The sequence below is a fragment of the Podarcis erhardii genome (assembly GCF_964252035.2).
Source record: "Podarcis erhardii genome assembly, chromosome: 6".
NCBI lineage: Eukaryota > Metazoa > Chordata > Lepidosauria > Squamata > Lacertidae > Podarcis > Podarcis erhardii.
The window spans coordinates 86,548,398-86,565,518 of NC_138510.1; the positions used below are offsets into that span (position 1 = coordinate 86,548,398).

At 42.5% G+C, this 17,121-nt stretch overlaps 1 protein-coding gene and 1 long non-coding RNA gene across 3 annotated transcripts in view; one reads left to right on the plus strand and one right to left on the minus strand.

Moving 5' to 3' along the window:
- The window catches only part of LOC309344071, a 352,998-nt gene that overhangs the window by 266,474 nt on the left and 69,403 nt on the right, over positions 1-17,121 (minus strand). The window lies entirely within an intron of this gene.
- The window catches only part of BRINP3 (BMP/retinoic acid inducible neural specific 3), a 263,578-nt gene that overhangs the window by 136,986 nt on the left and 109,471 nt on the right, over positions 1-17,121 (plus strand). For both annotated transcript variants that reach the window (XM_081865868.1, XM_081865869.1), the window contains exon 3: positions 6,477-6,667. In XM_081865868.1, coding sequence (XP_081721994.1) covers positions 6,477-6,667 — 191 coding nt within the window. The remainder of the gene's footprint in view (positions 1-6,476; positions 6,668-17,121) is intronic.

Consider the following 17,121-nt stretch of genomic DNA (forward strand, 5'->3'; position numbering starts at 1 on the left):
ATAGCAGCTCTGTGTGTGATAGCGACTGCTGGATGCAGGGGTGGGGGCAGTAAAACTACAAAGTGAAAGCTGTCCCCGCCCAAGCTTCTCTTTTCCCATGGGAAATGGCACCTTTTTAATTATTATTATTATTATTATTATTATTATTATTATTATTATTATTTGAATTTATATACCGCCTATATCCAGAGGTCTCAGGGTGGTTTACATAAAAAGATCACAGTACAGTGGTACCCCAGGTTACAAACTTAATTTGTTCCGGAGGTCCATTCTTAACCCCAAACCATTCATAACCTGAGGCACGCTTTCGCTAATGGGGCCTCCTGCTGCCGCTGTGCCACCAGCGCCCGATTTCCGTTCTCATTCTGGGGCAAAGTTCTCAACCTGAGGTACTACTTCCAGGTTAGCGGAGTTTATAACCCAAAGCATTTGTAACCTGAGGTGTTTGTATCCCAAGGTACCACTTATATAAAATAAAAATAAAAGCAATAACCCAATAATACCCAAAATAGAGCCACATTTTAAAAGGGTATGGGATGTTGATAGATCCATCAAAGGCCTGGGTAAAAAGGAATGTTTTTGCCTGGCTCCTAAAGGTGTATAATGAAGGTGCCAGGCAAATTTCCCTGGGGAGAGCATTCCACAGATGAGGAGCCACTGCAGAGAAGGCCCGTTCTCATGTTGCCACCCTCTGGACCTCTTGAGGAGGCAGCACATGAAGGAAGGCCTCAGAAGATGATCTCAGGGTGATTTTCACGGAGACCTAAGATGCTTAGCAGGAAATGGTTAAATCTTCTTTCTCATGCATCACAGTCCTGTTCCTTTCTTCCCTTGGTAGCTGTTGTTATAGTAATATTATGAGTTGGGATGGCGGGTGGGTAGACTGTATTCCAAGATCCTTCTAATCACTGGATCTGGCAACTATAAGCCAGACTAACTTCCTGGTGAGTTCATCACCTGGCTAATGAGCCATTAAGCAAACAAAGGAGGTGTCAGGCAGCAAGTAGATAGAAGGGCAAAAGCAGAGTTGAGAGAGATATGAGCTAGAAGCAAAGCAGCAAGCTGAGAACTGAGAGAGTCAGAGGGATGTTTGATTTTTGTTTGAATCCATGGATAGCTCAGTTGGTTAAAGAACGGAGCTGACAGCGCCAAGGTTGCAGGTTTGATCCCTGTATGGGACAGCTGCATATTCCTGCATCATGGTCCCTTCCAACTCTACCATTCTATAATTTCTATGATTTCATCTAAGGCAATGGGGGAAGCAAGGCCCTTTTGGGGTGTTAACGCTGCGAGCCCCTCCCACATAGGCTCAGGTAGTAAATAGGTGCAAATACAGTGGTACCTTGGTTTAAGAACAGTCCTGTTTATGAACGATTCAGTTTAAGAACTCCACAAAACTGGAAATTTGCGAACTTTACCTCAGTCTAAGAATGGAATCCGAACGGTGGAAGGGCACTGGCGGCAGGAGGCCTCATTAGGGAAAGCGGACTTCTGGAATGGATTAAGTTTGTAAACTCAGGTACCACTGTAAACCCAAATCATATAGATACCACGGTTTCTACACACACACACAAATTTGCATATATATAAAAACAGATCAGCTGTGCATTCTGAAGTTATTCAGCCCAATAAACCTGGGGAATGGAAAAGCTTTCACCATCTCTCTAAATTCCATGAATAACAGATGCTAGTAAATTTACCAACGCTGATGTCACCACTAGAAAAGCCCTACTCCCCCATACTTGGTGACCTAACCTTCAAAGGGCAGGACACTAGGGTATCCCATGCTGTGTTCCACCCACAGAACTTTCCCTTCCAGGGAGGAGAGGAAAATTACTGCACTAGTTCAGTGCTGCTAATGATACTAAGAGCAGAGCCCCATTTGATAAGCTTCGTGCATATGGAAGATGTCAACACAGAAGGTATTCTGCTTAGGACTGTGAGTCCAACAAACTCTGTGATATTCTACAATGAAGCAAACAAATTTATAAAAATGCCTTCTCCTTGTGGCTCTCCCCTTCGCTGTAGCCCAGGTTAAGCATGAATCACTCCCTTTATGTGGCTTTAAAGAAAAGTGGATCAATGTGATCAGTTTCTGTGCTTAATTCCCTATTCCCTGACACTGAAGAAATGGACAAAAGCCCCTATGTTATCTCAGTGTAGTATGCACAAACTGGACTCTGAATTTCCCTCAAAGCAAATGCTGTTAACTGTTGGCATGTCCCATCTAAATGAGGATTCCACAGATGTTTTGCAACAAGAATGGTCCCTTGATTAGATTTTGAGGACAATGTGTCCTTTTCTTAATAACTCTTAGCGGCATCTTAATTGGTAAGCAAATGAATAAAAGATGTGCTTATTACTACTTAATTGACTTGTTTGCTTTCATTGCATCCACTGATATATTTTGGAGAAGCAAATAGGAGGTGCCATTCTTTGTGTTTAATGCAGCCTCTGGAATAATTTATCTTCAGCGGTAATCAAAAACTGCCTCCATTTAAGGATCTGCTTTGCAGACATTATTGTAATTTAACGTGAGGAAGCGATGCCAAAGGGAGAGCTTCACACCTGTGATTTGGGGGCTTATATTTTCAGAAAGCAGGAATGGACAGATCACTCTATTTCTTTGTCAGTTTCTAGTCTGTGTCAAATGTGCATGTGATTATTAATGAATTTATTCCATTCTGTGTTAATCTGCAGTTGTGTGTTCAGGCCCCAAGAACTCCCCCTTAAATAAAGACACATTTGACTCAAATTTTAGTTTTGGTTTTTGGCAGAATTTAGGCCACAACTTTATTGATTACAGAAAAGTGAGTGGTTGCATAGGCTCTGGTTTGACTAGTTCCCTACACCCTTGTAGGGAGCGCTGACCCAGAGCTCCATCATAGGTCAGCCAGGAGTGAACACCTGGGTAGGCAAACAGCTGGGAACAGACTATGTTCACCACCCACATGCCCCCCTGGACTCAGGCACGGGCACAACCCCCTCTCGGGGGCTGACCAAACCAGTTGAGTCCCTGGATTCCTTTAATGGAATACCCTTCACATAGGGATGGCGAGACCATTCTCCCATCCCTATCACATGAACCAGTGCCTATCCACAACCTTACAAGTTGTAATGAATTGCTATGTGGCAGGTGAGACCCAAATGGACACAGCCAATCAGCCAAGTGGGAAAAATTCCTGCTGTGCTCCTGTCCCAATGACAGACGACACACAAGGGCATAGCAAGGTCAATTGCAAAATGCCCTAAAATTAGGAGGAGGTGGGTGGGTGTTCTGATGCATGAGCTGAAAGAGGAAGCTCTGGGACACGTGCATGGGTTTACAGTGGTACCTCAGGTTACATATGCTTCAGGTTACATACACTTCAGGTTACATGTATAATCTGCTGCTAAAATGGAATACACAGGATGAAACGGTTAAATCAGCTATGATTAAGTGGGCACAGGATATTGGTCATGATATTATGTTTGCTGACTGGGAGCAGTTATGGACCACAGGTATTAAATTTACGGCATGCAGTGCCCTGAAAGAGAACATAATGAAAATGATCTATAGGTGGTACATGACTCCAGTCAAGCTTGCAAAGATATATCATTTGCCCAATAACAATTGTTGGAAGTGCAATGAATGTGAAGGAACTTTTTATCACCTTTGGTGGACCTGCCCAAAGATTAAGGCCTACTGGGAAATGATCTATAATGAAATTAAGAAAATCCTTAAGTGGACATTTGTAAAGAAACCGGAGGCTTTTCTCCTGGGCATGGTCGGCCAATTGGTACCAAAGAAAGATAGGACCTTTTTTATGTATGCAACAACAGCAGCAAGAATCCTTTTGGCGAAGTATTGGAAGACTAAAGAATTACCTACTCTGGAAGAATGGCAGACCAAGGTGACTGAATTTATGGGACTGGCAGAGATGACCGGCAGAATTCGTGACCAGAGGAAAGAGACAGTGGAGGAGGACTGGAAAAAATTTAAAATCTATCTTAAAAATTGTTGTAAAATTTCGGAATGTTAAGATGTCAAGGGATTGGATACAAAGAATTACAGCTATAAATTGAAATTTATAAAATAGAATTTTTTTTTTAAAGAGAATTAAATATAAATGGGATGAAGAATTGCTAAAAATTTTAAAATATGGATGCAGGGAAGGGGAGGTTTGGGGAAGTCGTGTTATGTTTATTTGTTTTTTGTTTATGTTGTAAAATCAATAAAAATTATTTAAAAAAAAAACAAAAAAAAAACATACACTTCAGGTTACAGACTCCGCTAACCCAGAAATAGTACCTCAGGTTAAGAACTTTGCTTCAGGATGAGAACAGAAATCGTGCGGCAGAAGTGTGAGGCCCCATTAACTAAAGTGGTGCTTCAGGTTAAGAACCGTTTCAGGTTAAGAACGGACCTCTGGAATGAATTAAGTACTTAACCCGAGGTACCACTGTATATAGGTCCCTCGATCCATTTAGACTGAGCCCCATTGGCCAGATTACACCCAGCAATGAGGGACCTACCAATCAGGTGTTGTGGCTATCCAATAGACCCACCCACAACCAGGAGGTCAGTCTCCAGGTCTCACCACCTCTTTAGGGAGGACACGATTTGTTGAGGTGTTCGTTTTTTAAAAAAAAGAATTAAAATGGTCTGCCAACAAGGCTCCACCCATGAGTGAGCCCCTGATTGGCCCATTCAAATTTTAATGTTTTGGCGGAAATTCCGCCCTGCAGGGTGGCTCGTGATTCAGGGCTTCTAGGGATGGATGCAGACAGGTGAGGGCAGGGCTGGATTTAGGTTTGATGAGGCCCTAAGCTACTGAAGGTAATGGGGCCCTTTATATGTCCAGCTATCCTTTGCCAACAACAAATTGTGGCTGGTTTTTTTGTGTGTTGAATATATGCTATATGGCAATTTATGGACCTAATAGGTATCGAAGGCCATTTGCACATAACAAAAGATGTATTTTATCAAAGTAATTGTTGAACTGAAATACAATTAAGAAGAAGTATATTAGTAGTGAGCAGTATGAGCAAGCAAGGGATCAACTGATCAAACCCATACTAGCAAATTAGGCAGGAAAATCTGAAGCCTTCTGGAGGATAAGTCAAATGATATTACACTGACCATGGCAAAGTTTCTTTCAGAGGTTGCAAGAAACAAAGACCATCATGTTCTAGACACAACAAATGACTACCTCTGTCTCTTTCACCTGTTGTTTGGCTGTCTTAACTGCATCTTGTTTTGAAACCATTTTGTGGGTCTATGGACCGCAATAAAGATTTAATTTTTTTAAATTAATATTGATTTTTTTGGGGGGGGCAAGAAAGTGGGGCCCTAAGCTATAGCTTGTTTAGCTTATATGTAAATCCAGCAATGGGTGAGGGGCAACAAATGCCGCCCACCTGGAAAGGGGTAAGTGGCCATTCAAAGCACGAGAAGGAGAAATAGAAAGGCAATTTATGAAAACCCCTCTCGTGATTTTGTAGAGCTGTGTCAAACATGCTCTAGTTTAGGCTTTTTAGGTAGCTGGCAACTTTCATAAGGCAGAATTATTTTAGTTGCAGCAACTTCCAAAAGGATAACGTGGTTGTCTGTTGCAGCAAAAGCAATTGGTAAAAATCTTACGAGTGTTGCATTCAGTTGGCAGGTGTAGATGCCTTCAAATGTATGCAAATGATCAGTGGTCATTCACAAGTAGTAGAATTAGTGTGAACACTGTCATCCTAGTGTTGCTAAGTTAATTAACGCCTGTTTTGCGGGTGTAATGCTGCATCTTTCTTTAATCCAGTTCAGTTTCTTTGTTCCCCCTTCCTGCTGCCACTTCAGTGCCATCACCTGCCTAGATATTGCTGTTCATCCTTCCTGGTCAGGTGATTGTGCAGTGAAATGGGATGATGTCACCACGATGCATAACCCACCAGATATAGCTACTTGATAATGTTGATGAGGGTCACTGAGAGTGAGGACAATTCAATAAATGCTTTGAAAAGGACTGGGACTAGTGGACTTCCATAAGAAACCGTGTTCCAATTCAGCTATGAAAACATGCCAAACCTGAGTTGGTGTGATGCTTTTCTCTCAGAGAAACGTGTTTGAAAGAAAGGCTTTTGTCCCCCCCCCCCCCGCAGCATAAGAAAAATTCCAAATATTCATGTTGATATCGCTCTACTAGTATCCCTTGCAGAATAAAACCAGCCTGTTGCGGACAACCATCACACTCTGCAGAAGGAAATAGGCAATTTTTAAAACAGACATTTTAAAAACAAGTTTTTGTTTTCTTCACACAATGGCTTTGTTATGAAATGATCCCTCTGTTTTACGTTTTGCTTGTTTTAGGTATCAAATGCATGACAGACTATCAGAAATAAGTGATACATACATATATACTAGACAGCTGGTTGGTGTAGTTTTCTAGTGAAAATGTCTAAACGATGTGTTTTTGAATGAGACATATATTTTTTTTCCTTTTGCTTTCCAGGGAATTTGGCCGTTGGAAAGTAAATAACTTAGCCGTCGAGAGAAAGAATTTTCTTGGCTCCCCGCTGCCTCTCGCCCCTGAATTTTTCCGGAACATAAGACTATTAGGACGTAGGCCGACTCTTCAGCAGATCACAGACAATCTTATCAAGAAATATGGGACACACTTCTTGCTGTCAGCTACCCTGGGAGGTAAGGTCACTCTCAAGAAGTATTCTACCTGTCTATTTAACCTTCTCAGCAACAATGAATTAATTGTGAAAACAACAACTGTCTATGATGGGACGAACATCATATACCTCATGGTGCATTTGTTCAGTAATCTCCATTATAATTTAGGTTTTAGAAATTCTAAAATATACTGGAAAAAAGAGGAAGGGGAAGAATCTGCACACACACACAAAAATCAGTTTATCCATCACATTCATGTACAGTCTGAAATATAGAACCTACTTTCAAAAAATCCATATACAAAGAACATGGAAAAGTCACCACTGAATGGCCAAAAGATTTTAAAGACTGAGTTATGAGTTATGATCTGACCAGTTTAACGGAATCTTTCCTTCAATATTCACACAACCAATAAACCTTGTGAAGGAACGGAGTTCATTGATAAGCATATATCATTTGGTTAGGGTTAATTGCTGCTTGGATGGGTTAAAATCAAAAGGTCAAAAGTTTAGCTAATGATTGGAAGCCTTTAAAAAAATTCTATATTATATTAGAGTTTTCACGATAAGACAATTGTAATAAAACAGTTCACCTTCTTATTCCCTCCCCTTTCCTGCCTCTCATACCCCTGCCCCTTTGCTCTGTCGTCTTCTTCAACACCATTTTCGTTTCTGATGTTTGCTTGTTTAGCATGTTACACAGTGTTGAGGCTCATGTTCTCAGATAAAGGTTAGGATAAAGGAGTGTCAGTACTCTGCTCAAGTCGCAGATAAAAACACACACATTAAACTGGATAAGTTTCCATCCCTGTGCTGTGCCATCCCCTTTTTCTAGATGCAATTATTTATTTATTTAATTTGGTTATCTTCTTCTTCTTTGGCCATCCCTTGAAGCCGAGTAAGATTGCCTTCCATAAACATGGTCTTAGCATGGTCCATAAGTGACTGTGGAGGCCAGTTCTGGATCCACATTGGTTTCCAGGCGGGAGCTGATCACGGTGAGGGTTTGCCAAGTGTGCCTTCCTCTTAGCACATTTCTTCCTTGCGTCCTGAGTTCAAGTGCCTTCAAAGCCCATGACACGTTGGGTAAAGGCTGTTCTCCAATTGGAGTGCTCACAGGCCAGTGTTTCCCAATTATTGGTGTTTATATTACATTTTTTTAGATTTGCCTTAAGACAGTCTTTAAACCTCTTTTGTTGACCACCAGCATTACGCTTTCCATTTTTAAGTTCGGAATAGAGTACAGTGGTACCTCTGGTTGCAGACACAAACCATTCCAGGGTTCTGTTTGCACCCTGAAAAGTCCGTAACCGGTGCTTCTGCGCATGTGTGAAGTGCGATAGAGCACTTCTGCGCATGGACAAAGTGTGCAGAACACTTCTGCGCGTTTGTGCACGGCGAAACCTGGAAGTAAACACTTCCAGGTTTCCTGTGTTCTTAACCTGAATAAATGCAACATGAAGCATTCGAAAGAAGCGGGATGACTGTAGTTGCTTCGGAAGATGATAATCAGGCATCCACATGACCATGACAACATGACCAGTCCGCCCTACACCTGTAGAACCCAGGGTGGTTCACCACATAAAATTACAATTTAAAAGACACAGAATACAGTGGTATCTCAGGTTACATACGCTTCAGGTTACAGACTCTGCTAACCCAGAAATAGTACCTCGGGTTAAGAACTTTGCTTCAGGATGAGAACAGAAATCGCGCGGTGGCAGTGCAGCAGCAGCAGGAGGCCCCATTAGCTAAAGTGTTGCTTCAGGTTAAGAACAGTTTCAGGATAAGAAGAGACCTCCAGAACGAATTAAGTATGTAACCAGATGTAACACTGTACATAGTAAAAAATAAAAACAAAGACAACCCAATAATCCCTCCTTCCATTACAAGTTTAAAAGGGCATCAGATGTCAATCAACCAAAGGCCTTGTTGAAGAGGAACGCTTTTGCCTAGCACCCAAAGTGTATAATGAAAGAGGCAGTTGAACCTCCCTGGGGAGGGCATTCCACAGATGGGGAGCCACAGCAGAAAAGGTCCATTCTTGTGGTGCTACCTTCCAGACCTCTCGTCGACGAGGCACATGAAGAAGGGCCTCAGAAGATGATCTCAGGGTCCAGGTAGGTTCATATGAAGAGAGGTAGTCCTTGAAGTATTGTGGTCCTGAGGTATTGCGGGCGGGCAATTACTCAGCGAAGAGCTCCAAAAATGCACCCCAGATCTCTTTGAAGTTTGTCTTTTCATGCAGTTCGTGGAACAGGGTTTTCTCATGGGTTGCTCGCTGTAGGAGGTCTTGCATTCAGATTTTTCTGCTTGGTGTGGCCTGTGCTTTCCATTATTGGAGGTTTATTCGTTTTCCTGTCAGTCTTCAGCACCTTAGAGAGGCACCACAGAGTTTGGTCTAGAGGGAAGACTTATTTCGCTTTCATTTCAGGAGAAGAAGGGCTTAGTAGAAGGAAGAAGGGAAGAGTGTGCTTTCTTGTTTGGTTATAAAAAAACACACAGAGAGATTTTAAGCTTTTTGCTGGAAGAGAGATACTGAATGAGCTGCTGAACCCTGGAGATGCTGAAAACTCTGTCTGGAAGACATTGCTTTAAGGAACTTAAAGAAAATAATGGGCAGCCTGGAATAGCTGGATGTGTTTGTCCTGGTTATTTTTGTTGCCTTTTGCTGTTATGCTTTGGGGTTTTGTGTGTGCAGTAACTATTCAGATTTTAAAACCATTTTTCCGTAAGCATAATATTTTCTTCAGTTAACATATTTTGGTTAAGAAGCTAGGGGAAATATAATAATAATAATAATAATAATAATAATAATAATAATAATAATAATAATGGTAAGGGACCCCTGACAGTTAATTCCAGTCGCGAATGTCTCTGGGGTTGCGGCATTCATCTTGCTTTACTGGCCGAGGGAGCCGGCGTTTGTCCGCAGACAGTATTTCTGGGTCATGTGGCCAGCATGACTATGCCGCTTCTGGCGAAACCAGAGCAGCTCACGGAAACACTGTTTACCTTACCGCCGGAACGGTACCTATTTACTTACTTGCACTTTTGGTGTGCTTTCGAACTGCTAGGTTGGCAGGAGCTGGGACCGAACAACAGGAGCTCATAATAATAATAATAATAATAATAATAATAATAATAATAATAATTTATTTATACCCCACCCATCTGGCTAGGTTTCCCCAGCTACTCTGGGCAGCTTCCAACAAAAGATTAAAATACATTAAAACATCAGTCATTAAAAACTTCTCTAAACAGGGCTGCCTTCAGATGTCTTCTAAACGTCAGATAGTTGTTTATTTCTTTGATATCTGATGGGAGGGTGTTCCACAGGGCGGGTGCCACTACCGAGAAGGCCCTCTACCTGGTTCCCTGTAACTTCGCTTCTTGCAGTGAGGGAACCGCCAGAAGGCCCTCAGTGCTGGGCTGAACAATGGGGGTGGAGATGCTCCTTCAGGTATACTGGGCCGAGGCCATTTAGGGCTTTAAAGGTCAGCACCAACACTTTGAATTGTGCTTGGAAATGTACCTAGAGCCAATGTAGGTCTTCCATGGCTGGTGTTATGTGGTCTCAGCAGCCACTCCCAGTCACCAGTCTAGCTGCCACATTCTGGATTAATTGTAGTTTCCAGGTCACCTTCAAAGGTAGCCCCACGTAGAGCTCACTTGTGATTCCCATCACAAGTGAGAAGCTTGCAGACATGCACCCCTATTGGGGGTGGACTGCACATCTGTTTATGTCTATGCTGACAGCAGTGCATCCTTGGTGATGGGACTGAAGTCCAACCCTATGAATCCCTCTGCCTCCAACCAATTTGGCTCCTCAGCTACTGTGGGAACCTTACTCTCAGGTCGCAGGGTGGAGACTGGATCAGCCAAGCTTCCTGTTATGTACTGAAGTTCTCACCCTGGGCCAGCAGGGGGATACTGTAGATAGTTTTCACTCAGGTCCACATATGCAAATATGGGACTGAAAGTGACGTTCAGTGATTGGATAGTTACAGAAATCTGTTACAGTTGCGTTGTAGTTGAGCTCTATATAAGCAGGCTGGCTGAACCCTTCAGTTCAGTTCTGTTCTGGCCTGTGAATAAACAAGAGCTGTTTGAAGAATCGCTGTGTCGTCTGATATGTTCACCCACAACTTAACACATCCCCTCCCCTTTTGGGAGGTCTGGTAGTTCTGAGGTGAAACCCTCATCCCAGTTGCTGCTTGAGGTGTGTGTACCTCCCCAGAATCCTCAGAATCCTTATCCTCGTCCCCCTCTGACAGATTCTGCCACTCCTGTCCTACCAGGTGTCACAGGGGCCCATGGCATTTTCCTTTCGGGGCAATTTTACTGGATGTTAAGCAATTCCACATCATTGCAGGGGAGAAGATTGCTGCTGCCCCAAATATGTCAACAGCCCCCTGTTTTTCTTCCCAGTGTTCCAGAATTATTTAGAGTGGTATCCAATGCCCTCATTCTGTTGGTGCAAAGATTTATGCCTGCACAATGGAAATTTATCTCCTCTTCTCCCTTCCTCCCCGCCCCCCAATTCTCCCACCCTCCCCAGATCTACTGTGGAGCATTGTGGTGAAAATGCTGAACTGATTTAGAGGTTGTTCTGGGTGAGGGGAACATGGGGAGGGGGTTTCCACTGCGCAACCAGAAATCCTTGCCGTAGTAGAATGAGTGGATTAACACTACTTTGGATTCAAGCCTTAACTTCAGAGGTGGGGGGTTGCGTGGATGTGAGGAATCCAAGATGGTGGCTGGTAGTAGTAGTAGTAGTAGTTAAGGCTTCTAGTAGCAGCATTAGTACTATTATTGTTATTTCTTCGTTTTTAAAAGGATTTAAATAGCGGGAGGCAGTCCATCAATGGAAGGTGCAAACAAAGGGTGACAATTTATTGTGGGCCTCTTGAACCCGTGCAGGATTGGCACAAAAGTTAACAATGAGGGGGAAAGTAACCCATGCTGATTGCTGAACTGTGCAGCCTAGAATTGGATATACATCCCTGTTAAATGTCTACTCCTCTTATGCTCTCTTCCCCAACACGAACAAACATACTTCCATTAAAGCTCCTGAGAGTTGTAATCTTCTCTTCACTTAAATGCTATACAGTAGATGGGAGCAGTGCAAGCAGAGCAGAACAGAGGTATCATTTTAATCAGAGAGGTTGTACACACCAATTCGAAATGGACAGTTCCTGACACAGCATATTCCTGCTCTGCAGCTGCCAACCGAATAGTGTTTTTTATCAGCATTTTACAATTTATTTATTTTTTTAAAATCCTGTAAGTTTTATACAATTGAACTGTCAGTCATGGTATGCTGGGAACACAGATAGATTTGTGTGTGTGTGCATGAGCACCCTCACTTCAGTAAGATTTTGATCTATCTGCTTCTTTCTTTCTTTCTTTCTTTCTTTCTTTCTTTCTTTCTTTCTTTCTTTCTTTCAAAAAGGAGGAGGAAGAGGAGGAGGAGGAGTTATGATGGGGCTTAACATATTGTTATCTTAAGCGACAAAAGGAAACTATATCTTGGAAAGGACCTTTACAAAACTGATGCTGCAGCATCAGTTATAGAACTCAAGCACCTGCCAGAGGAGAAAAAGACTGACTGTCATTTTCATAATATACAGTTGAGGCTTCACTTTCAGAAAATGAATTAAAGAAAGACATTCTTTGCAGGAATCAAAGGTGTTCAACAAGATTGTCCGGCGGGAAGGCTACACAATCACAGGCATTATCTTCAATATAATCACCCACCAAGGGATAAAACAGTTTTCCTCAATTGTCACTTTTTGGCGGTTGCCTGGGTGGGCAATTCTGAGCACTAATTATCTTCCCCGCTGCATAATTCCTATTCCTTTTTCTCCAGATTTTTCTGTTGGATTATTTCCCCCTCCCATTCAACCTATTATCAAATAGATGGTATACACCTCCTCCCCTTGTAAATTTCTTAATGTTGCACACAATGACATCGCTTTTGAAAACAGCATGTATTAATTTAGGTATGCCGTTTTCGTTGATGCTAATGGGAGCCGTGTGGATAGAGCTTTATCTGCACTCTCTGGAATATTTTTATCTCCCTGAGGCCATGGTCACAAAAGGAAATGTTGTGTTCCACAGTAGCCTAAAAAACTTGTGAGTGGGATGGTCTTCCCAGAACCATCTGCTGCTGCCATTTAATTGATGTTTGAGAACTTCAACTATAGCAACTGTCCAGAGATGGGCAGCGTAAAGTCTTATTGCTCAGAGCCAATATAAACTTGCCATATTCATATACACTGTAGGTGTGTGTTTCGGTGTTCCATTTGTATGATTTACTTAACAGGGGTCAGCAATTTTTTTCAGCAGGGGGCCGGTCCACTGTCCCTCAGACCTTGTGAGGGGCCGGACTATATTTTGAGGAAAAGATAATGAACGAATTTCTATGTCCCACAAATAACCCAGAGATGCATTTTAAATAAAAGCACACATTCTACTCATGTGAAAACACCAGGCAGGCCCCACAAATAACCCAGAGATGCATTTTAAATAAAAGGATACATTCTATTTATGTAAAAACATGCTGATTCCCAGACCATCCGCGGGCCAGATTTAGAAGGCGATTGGGCTGGATCCGGCCCCCAGGCCTTAGTTTGCCTACCCATGGTTTGCTATGTTAAATTATAAGCAGCGGCGTAGCATGTGGGGGCCCCAAAGGGGCAGTTGCACCGGGTGCAGAATTGTTAGGAGCACAAAATTTCAACACCCAGTGCTGCCTCAATACAGCTGCATGCTTACATTGCTGGGCTCTGTTGCAAACAGCTTCTCCATGTGAACCAGGAAGTGACCTCTCCAGAAAACAGAATGACTCTTCTTTTCCTATCTCCGCAGCTGTTATTTCCTGGGTGATGGGGATGCTGTTAAGCAGTTGAGTGTGCATGTGCACTCCATCTGTTTCCTTCCCTCCCATCCCTCGCTCCATGCAGCCCCGGGCATTGGTAACCCACATTACGCCACTGATTGCAAGTACCATGGTTGGTTTCCAACAGAAATGCTTCCCTTTCCCCTTAATTGCATCTACATTTCCTGCAAAATTATTTTTGGTCAACATTATTATTATTACTTATTGAATTTATATAGTGCCCTATGCCTACAGGTCTCAGGGCTGTTCACAGGAGAAAATCAGAATATAAAAACCACAAAGCACATAATCAAAATAAAAACAACAACCCAATAACTCCCCCCCCCACACACACATTTTAAAAGGGCATAGGATGTCAATCAAATCAACCAAAGGCCTGGTTAAAGAGGACCAGTTTTTGCCTGGTGCCTAAAAGCTGCCAACCTAGCAGTTCGAAAGCACGTCAAAGTGCAAGTCACGTCAAAGTGCGGGAAGGCAAACGGCATTTCCGTGCGCTGCTCTGGTTCGCCAGAAGCGGCTTAGTCATGCTGGCCACATGACCTGGAAGCTGTACGCCGGCCCCCTAGGCCAATAAAGCGAGATGAGCACCGCAACCCCAGAGTCGGCCACGACTGGACCTAATGGTCAGGGGTCCCTTTACCTTTACTAAAGGTGTATAATGAGGGCACCAGGCGAATTTCCCTGGAGAGAGCATTCCACAGACAGGATAGTAGTAAAAAAAGAGGAAGCCAATTTTGCATTTTCCTTTCTTCACAAGAGCTGACAAACATTTGTATTCATGTGCTAGGAAGCAAACTTGGCAAATGCATGACTTGTGGAGAGATTTTTTTTGTATGCCCCTGCAACCTACTGACTGGCAAGGCTATTCCCTTCTGACCATAAAGGGGATGGCTCTGTCTGAAATATTCCCAAATCTCTATTCACAAACCCTGAAACACGCTGCTGCCCTTGGGTTTTCTAAAATGGGAGCTCTGGAAAACTGCTTTAAAAAATAAAAATATTACTGTGAGAAAGTGTGGTGAGCAGTGATTCTTGCTGCTTTATTGCTCTGTAGAAAATTTGGTTTCTGTTGGCAAAGGGTGGTATTCAACTAAGTTTTACTTAGTGGAGATTCATTGAGATTAATTACTGTGACTAAGTTAGGTTCATTAGTTTCAAATGTAAATGTCACTAAAGTTTAAACATGTTAAACATATATGGTAAAAATACATGTTTTCTTATTCAGTACAAGCAACTTAAAATGCAGTAAGTTGCTTGTACTGAATTAAAAACAAAATGTATTTACACCATATATTGTATTTGCATAATATTTTATCTGGCCTAAGATTCTAGAGCACTTTTTTGTTTGGTTCTGACCTGTCCTAGAGGCATTCATATATGATACCTTCTTTTATTCATTGGCCTAAAATACTACTTCTTCTTTGTCCAATCCAGCTGCCAGAATTTTATTGGCTAAACACTGGAAAATTAATTTACCAACCAGCACAGTGTATTTCTTCATGACATTAAAATGCCAGCTAATCAAGAAGAAGGTGGTATTTAATAACCAATATACATTTTTTTTAAATTGAATTTTACAAATATATTTTGGCAAAACAACAATCTTGCATATAATATATAAAAACCCTTTCATATAATATATACAAACCACCTGAGAATTCCCTCCTCCTCAACTAATGGTTTTCCTAATTATACTCTGATATTGCATTTTGTAGTTGTTATTATTATTATTACCCTTAATCCAAATCTTGAACACAGCATTTAAACATCATACTGATAGTAATTGATTATCTCTAACCTTACAAAACTTCCTGTAGCCCTACTAACGATGTCAATTGTTTACCATTGCCTATCAAATACAACATAAATTCATTCCAGTCTTTCAGAAAGGTCTGGTCTTGCTGGTTCCGAATTATCCCAGTTAGTTTCGCCAACTCGGCCTAGTCCATTAACCTCATCTGCCACTTTTGAATGTTTCTCACCCTGTTTCCCTTCCCATCATTTTATAAAGAGTTATTCATTCTAGAACTAGAATTCCATGACTGCGCAAAGGCCCTGTTACAAAAATCTCATTGTTATCAGTGCCTGTTTTATCCTCAGCTGAAGCTTCGCATGGTCTGAAAGTCTGGCATTTCTACTGCTATTTTGACTAAATTATTAACAAAGGCATACAATAGGTTGGCCCAATAATTCCTTCTACATATTTATTTATTGATTAATTGATTGCTTGCTTAAATTTTTATGCTGTTCAAATGAACCCCAAAACACATTTCCTTTTTGGAAGTACTCTTTACCACGGGGGTGGGAACCCCAGCTTGGGGGACAATTGTGGTCCAAGCCTCTCCCCAGATCACAGCTCTCACCAGCCCTCTGTCCTCTGCACACTCCTCAGAAAGTATTGCCAGGCTTTAGCATGCCCTTCGGGACACAGGTGGCGCTGTGGGTTAAACCACAGAGCCTAGGACTTGCCGATCAGAAGGTCGACAGTTCGAATCCCCGTGACGGGGTGAGCTCCCGCTGTTCGGTCCCTGCTCCTGCCAACCTAGCAGTTCGAAAGCACGTCAAAGTGCAAGTAGATAAATAGGTACCACTCTGGCGGGAAGGTAAATGGCGCTTCTGTGCACTGCTCTGGTTCAAAAAAAGTAGTTTAGTCATGCTGGCCACATGACCTGGAAGCTGTACGCCGGCTCCCTCAGCCAAGAAAGCGAGATGAGCGCCGCAACCCCAGAGTCGGTCACGACTGGACCTAATGGTCAGGGGTCCCTTTACCTTTACTAGCATGCCCTTCAACTGTGATAATGTCTCTTGCTTGCCCCAGTGGAGGATGGAAAGCTGTGGGCAAGCAGTGGGATAGAAACCTCTGATTTTTACACAGATGGAACACGCCACTGTGCAAAGGTAGAGTCACATCTATTTTGCCTCTGGACTGAGAAGGAGAAGGAGAAATTTTCCTGCACAGAGCGCTCATAGAAGCCCCCTTCGGCCATTCTATTTATGGAGAACACATGAGTGAGAAGTGTGGTTGCAGCCCTGAAGTCTGCATATGCAACTCAAACATCTGAAGAGTGGGAGCCTTCCCATGTGTAGGCTGCATGCAATCTTGAGCTCTGAGACTGGGGATCAAGGCTGCAGGGAAATCTATCTGCAGCAAGGCTCCCTTCCTCCTTCCCTTCAAAGGTTTGTGTTATATGTAAGCACAACAGGGGAGCAGCTACTTTATGCACCAAGTTCTCCTCCACAGTCTTAACACCTCAGTAGGCTTTGAGTCACACGGTTTCATTGCCATAGTAGGCAACGGGAACAAACTCAGTGTGCATATACCACCCTGGGAATTGCTACACACTTATTATCCTGATAGTGGCTAATATATATTGCTAGCTGCTTTCCCAAAATAGTCCATCATCCTTCACATGCCATCTGACTGGAGCGCTGCATGGTTTTAAAATGGAAGGTTTATGTTCCTTTCATTACTAATAAGAAGAGAAAATTGGAAGGTAGGCTTTTCGAATATGTCTACAGTGCAAAATATGTCTAGAGGCAGAAAACAGCTCCAAGTGTTTTAATCATAGGGA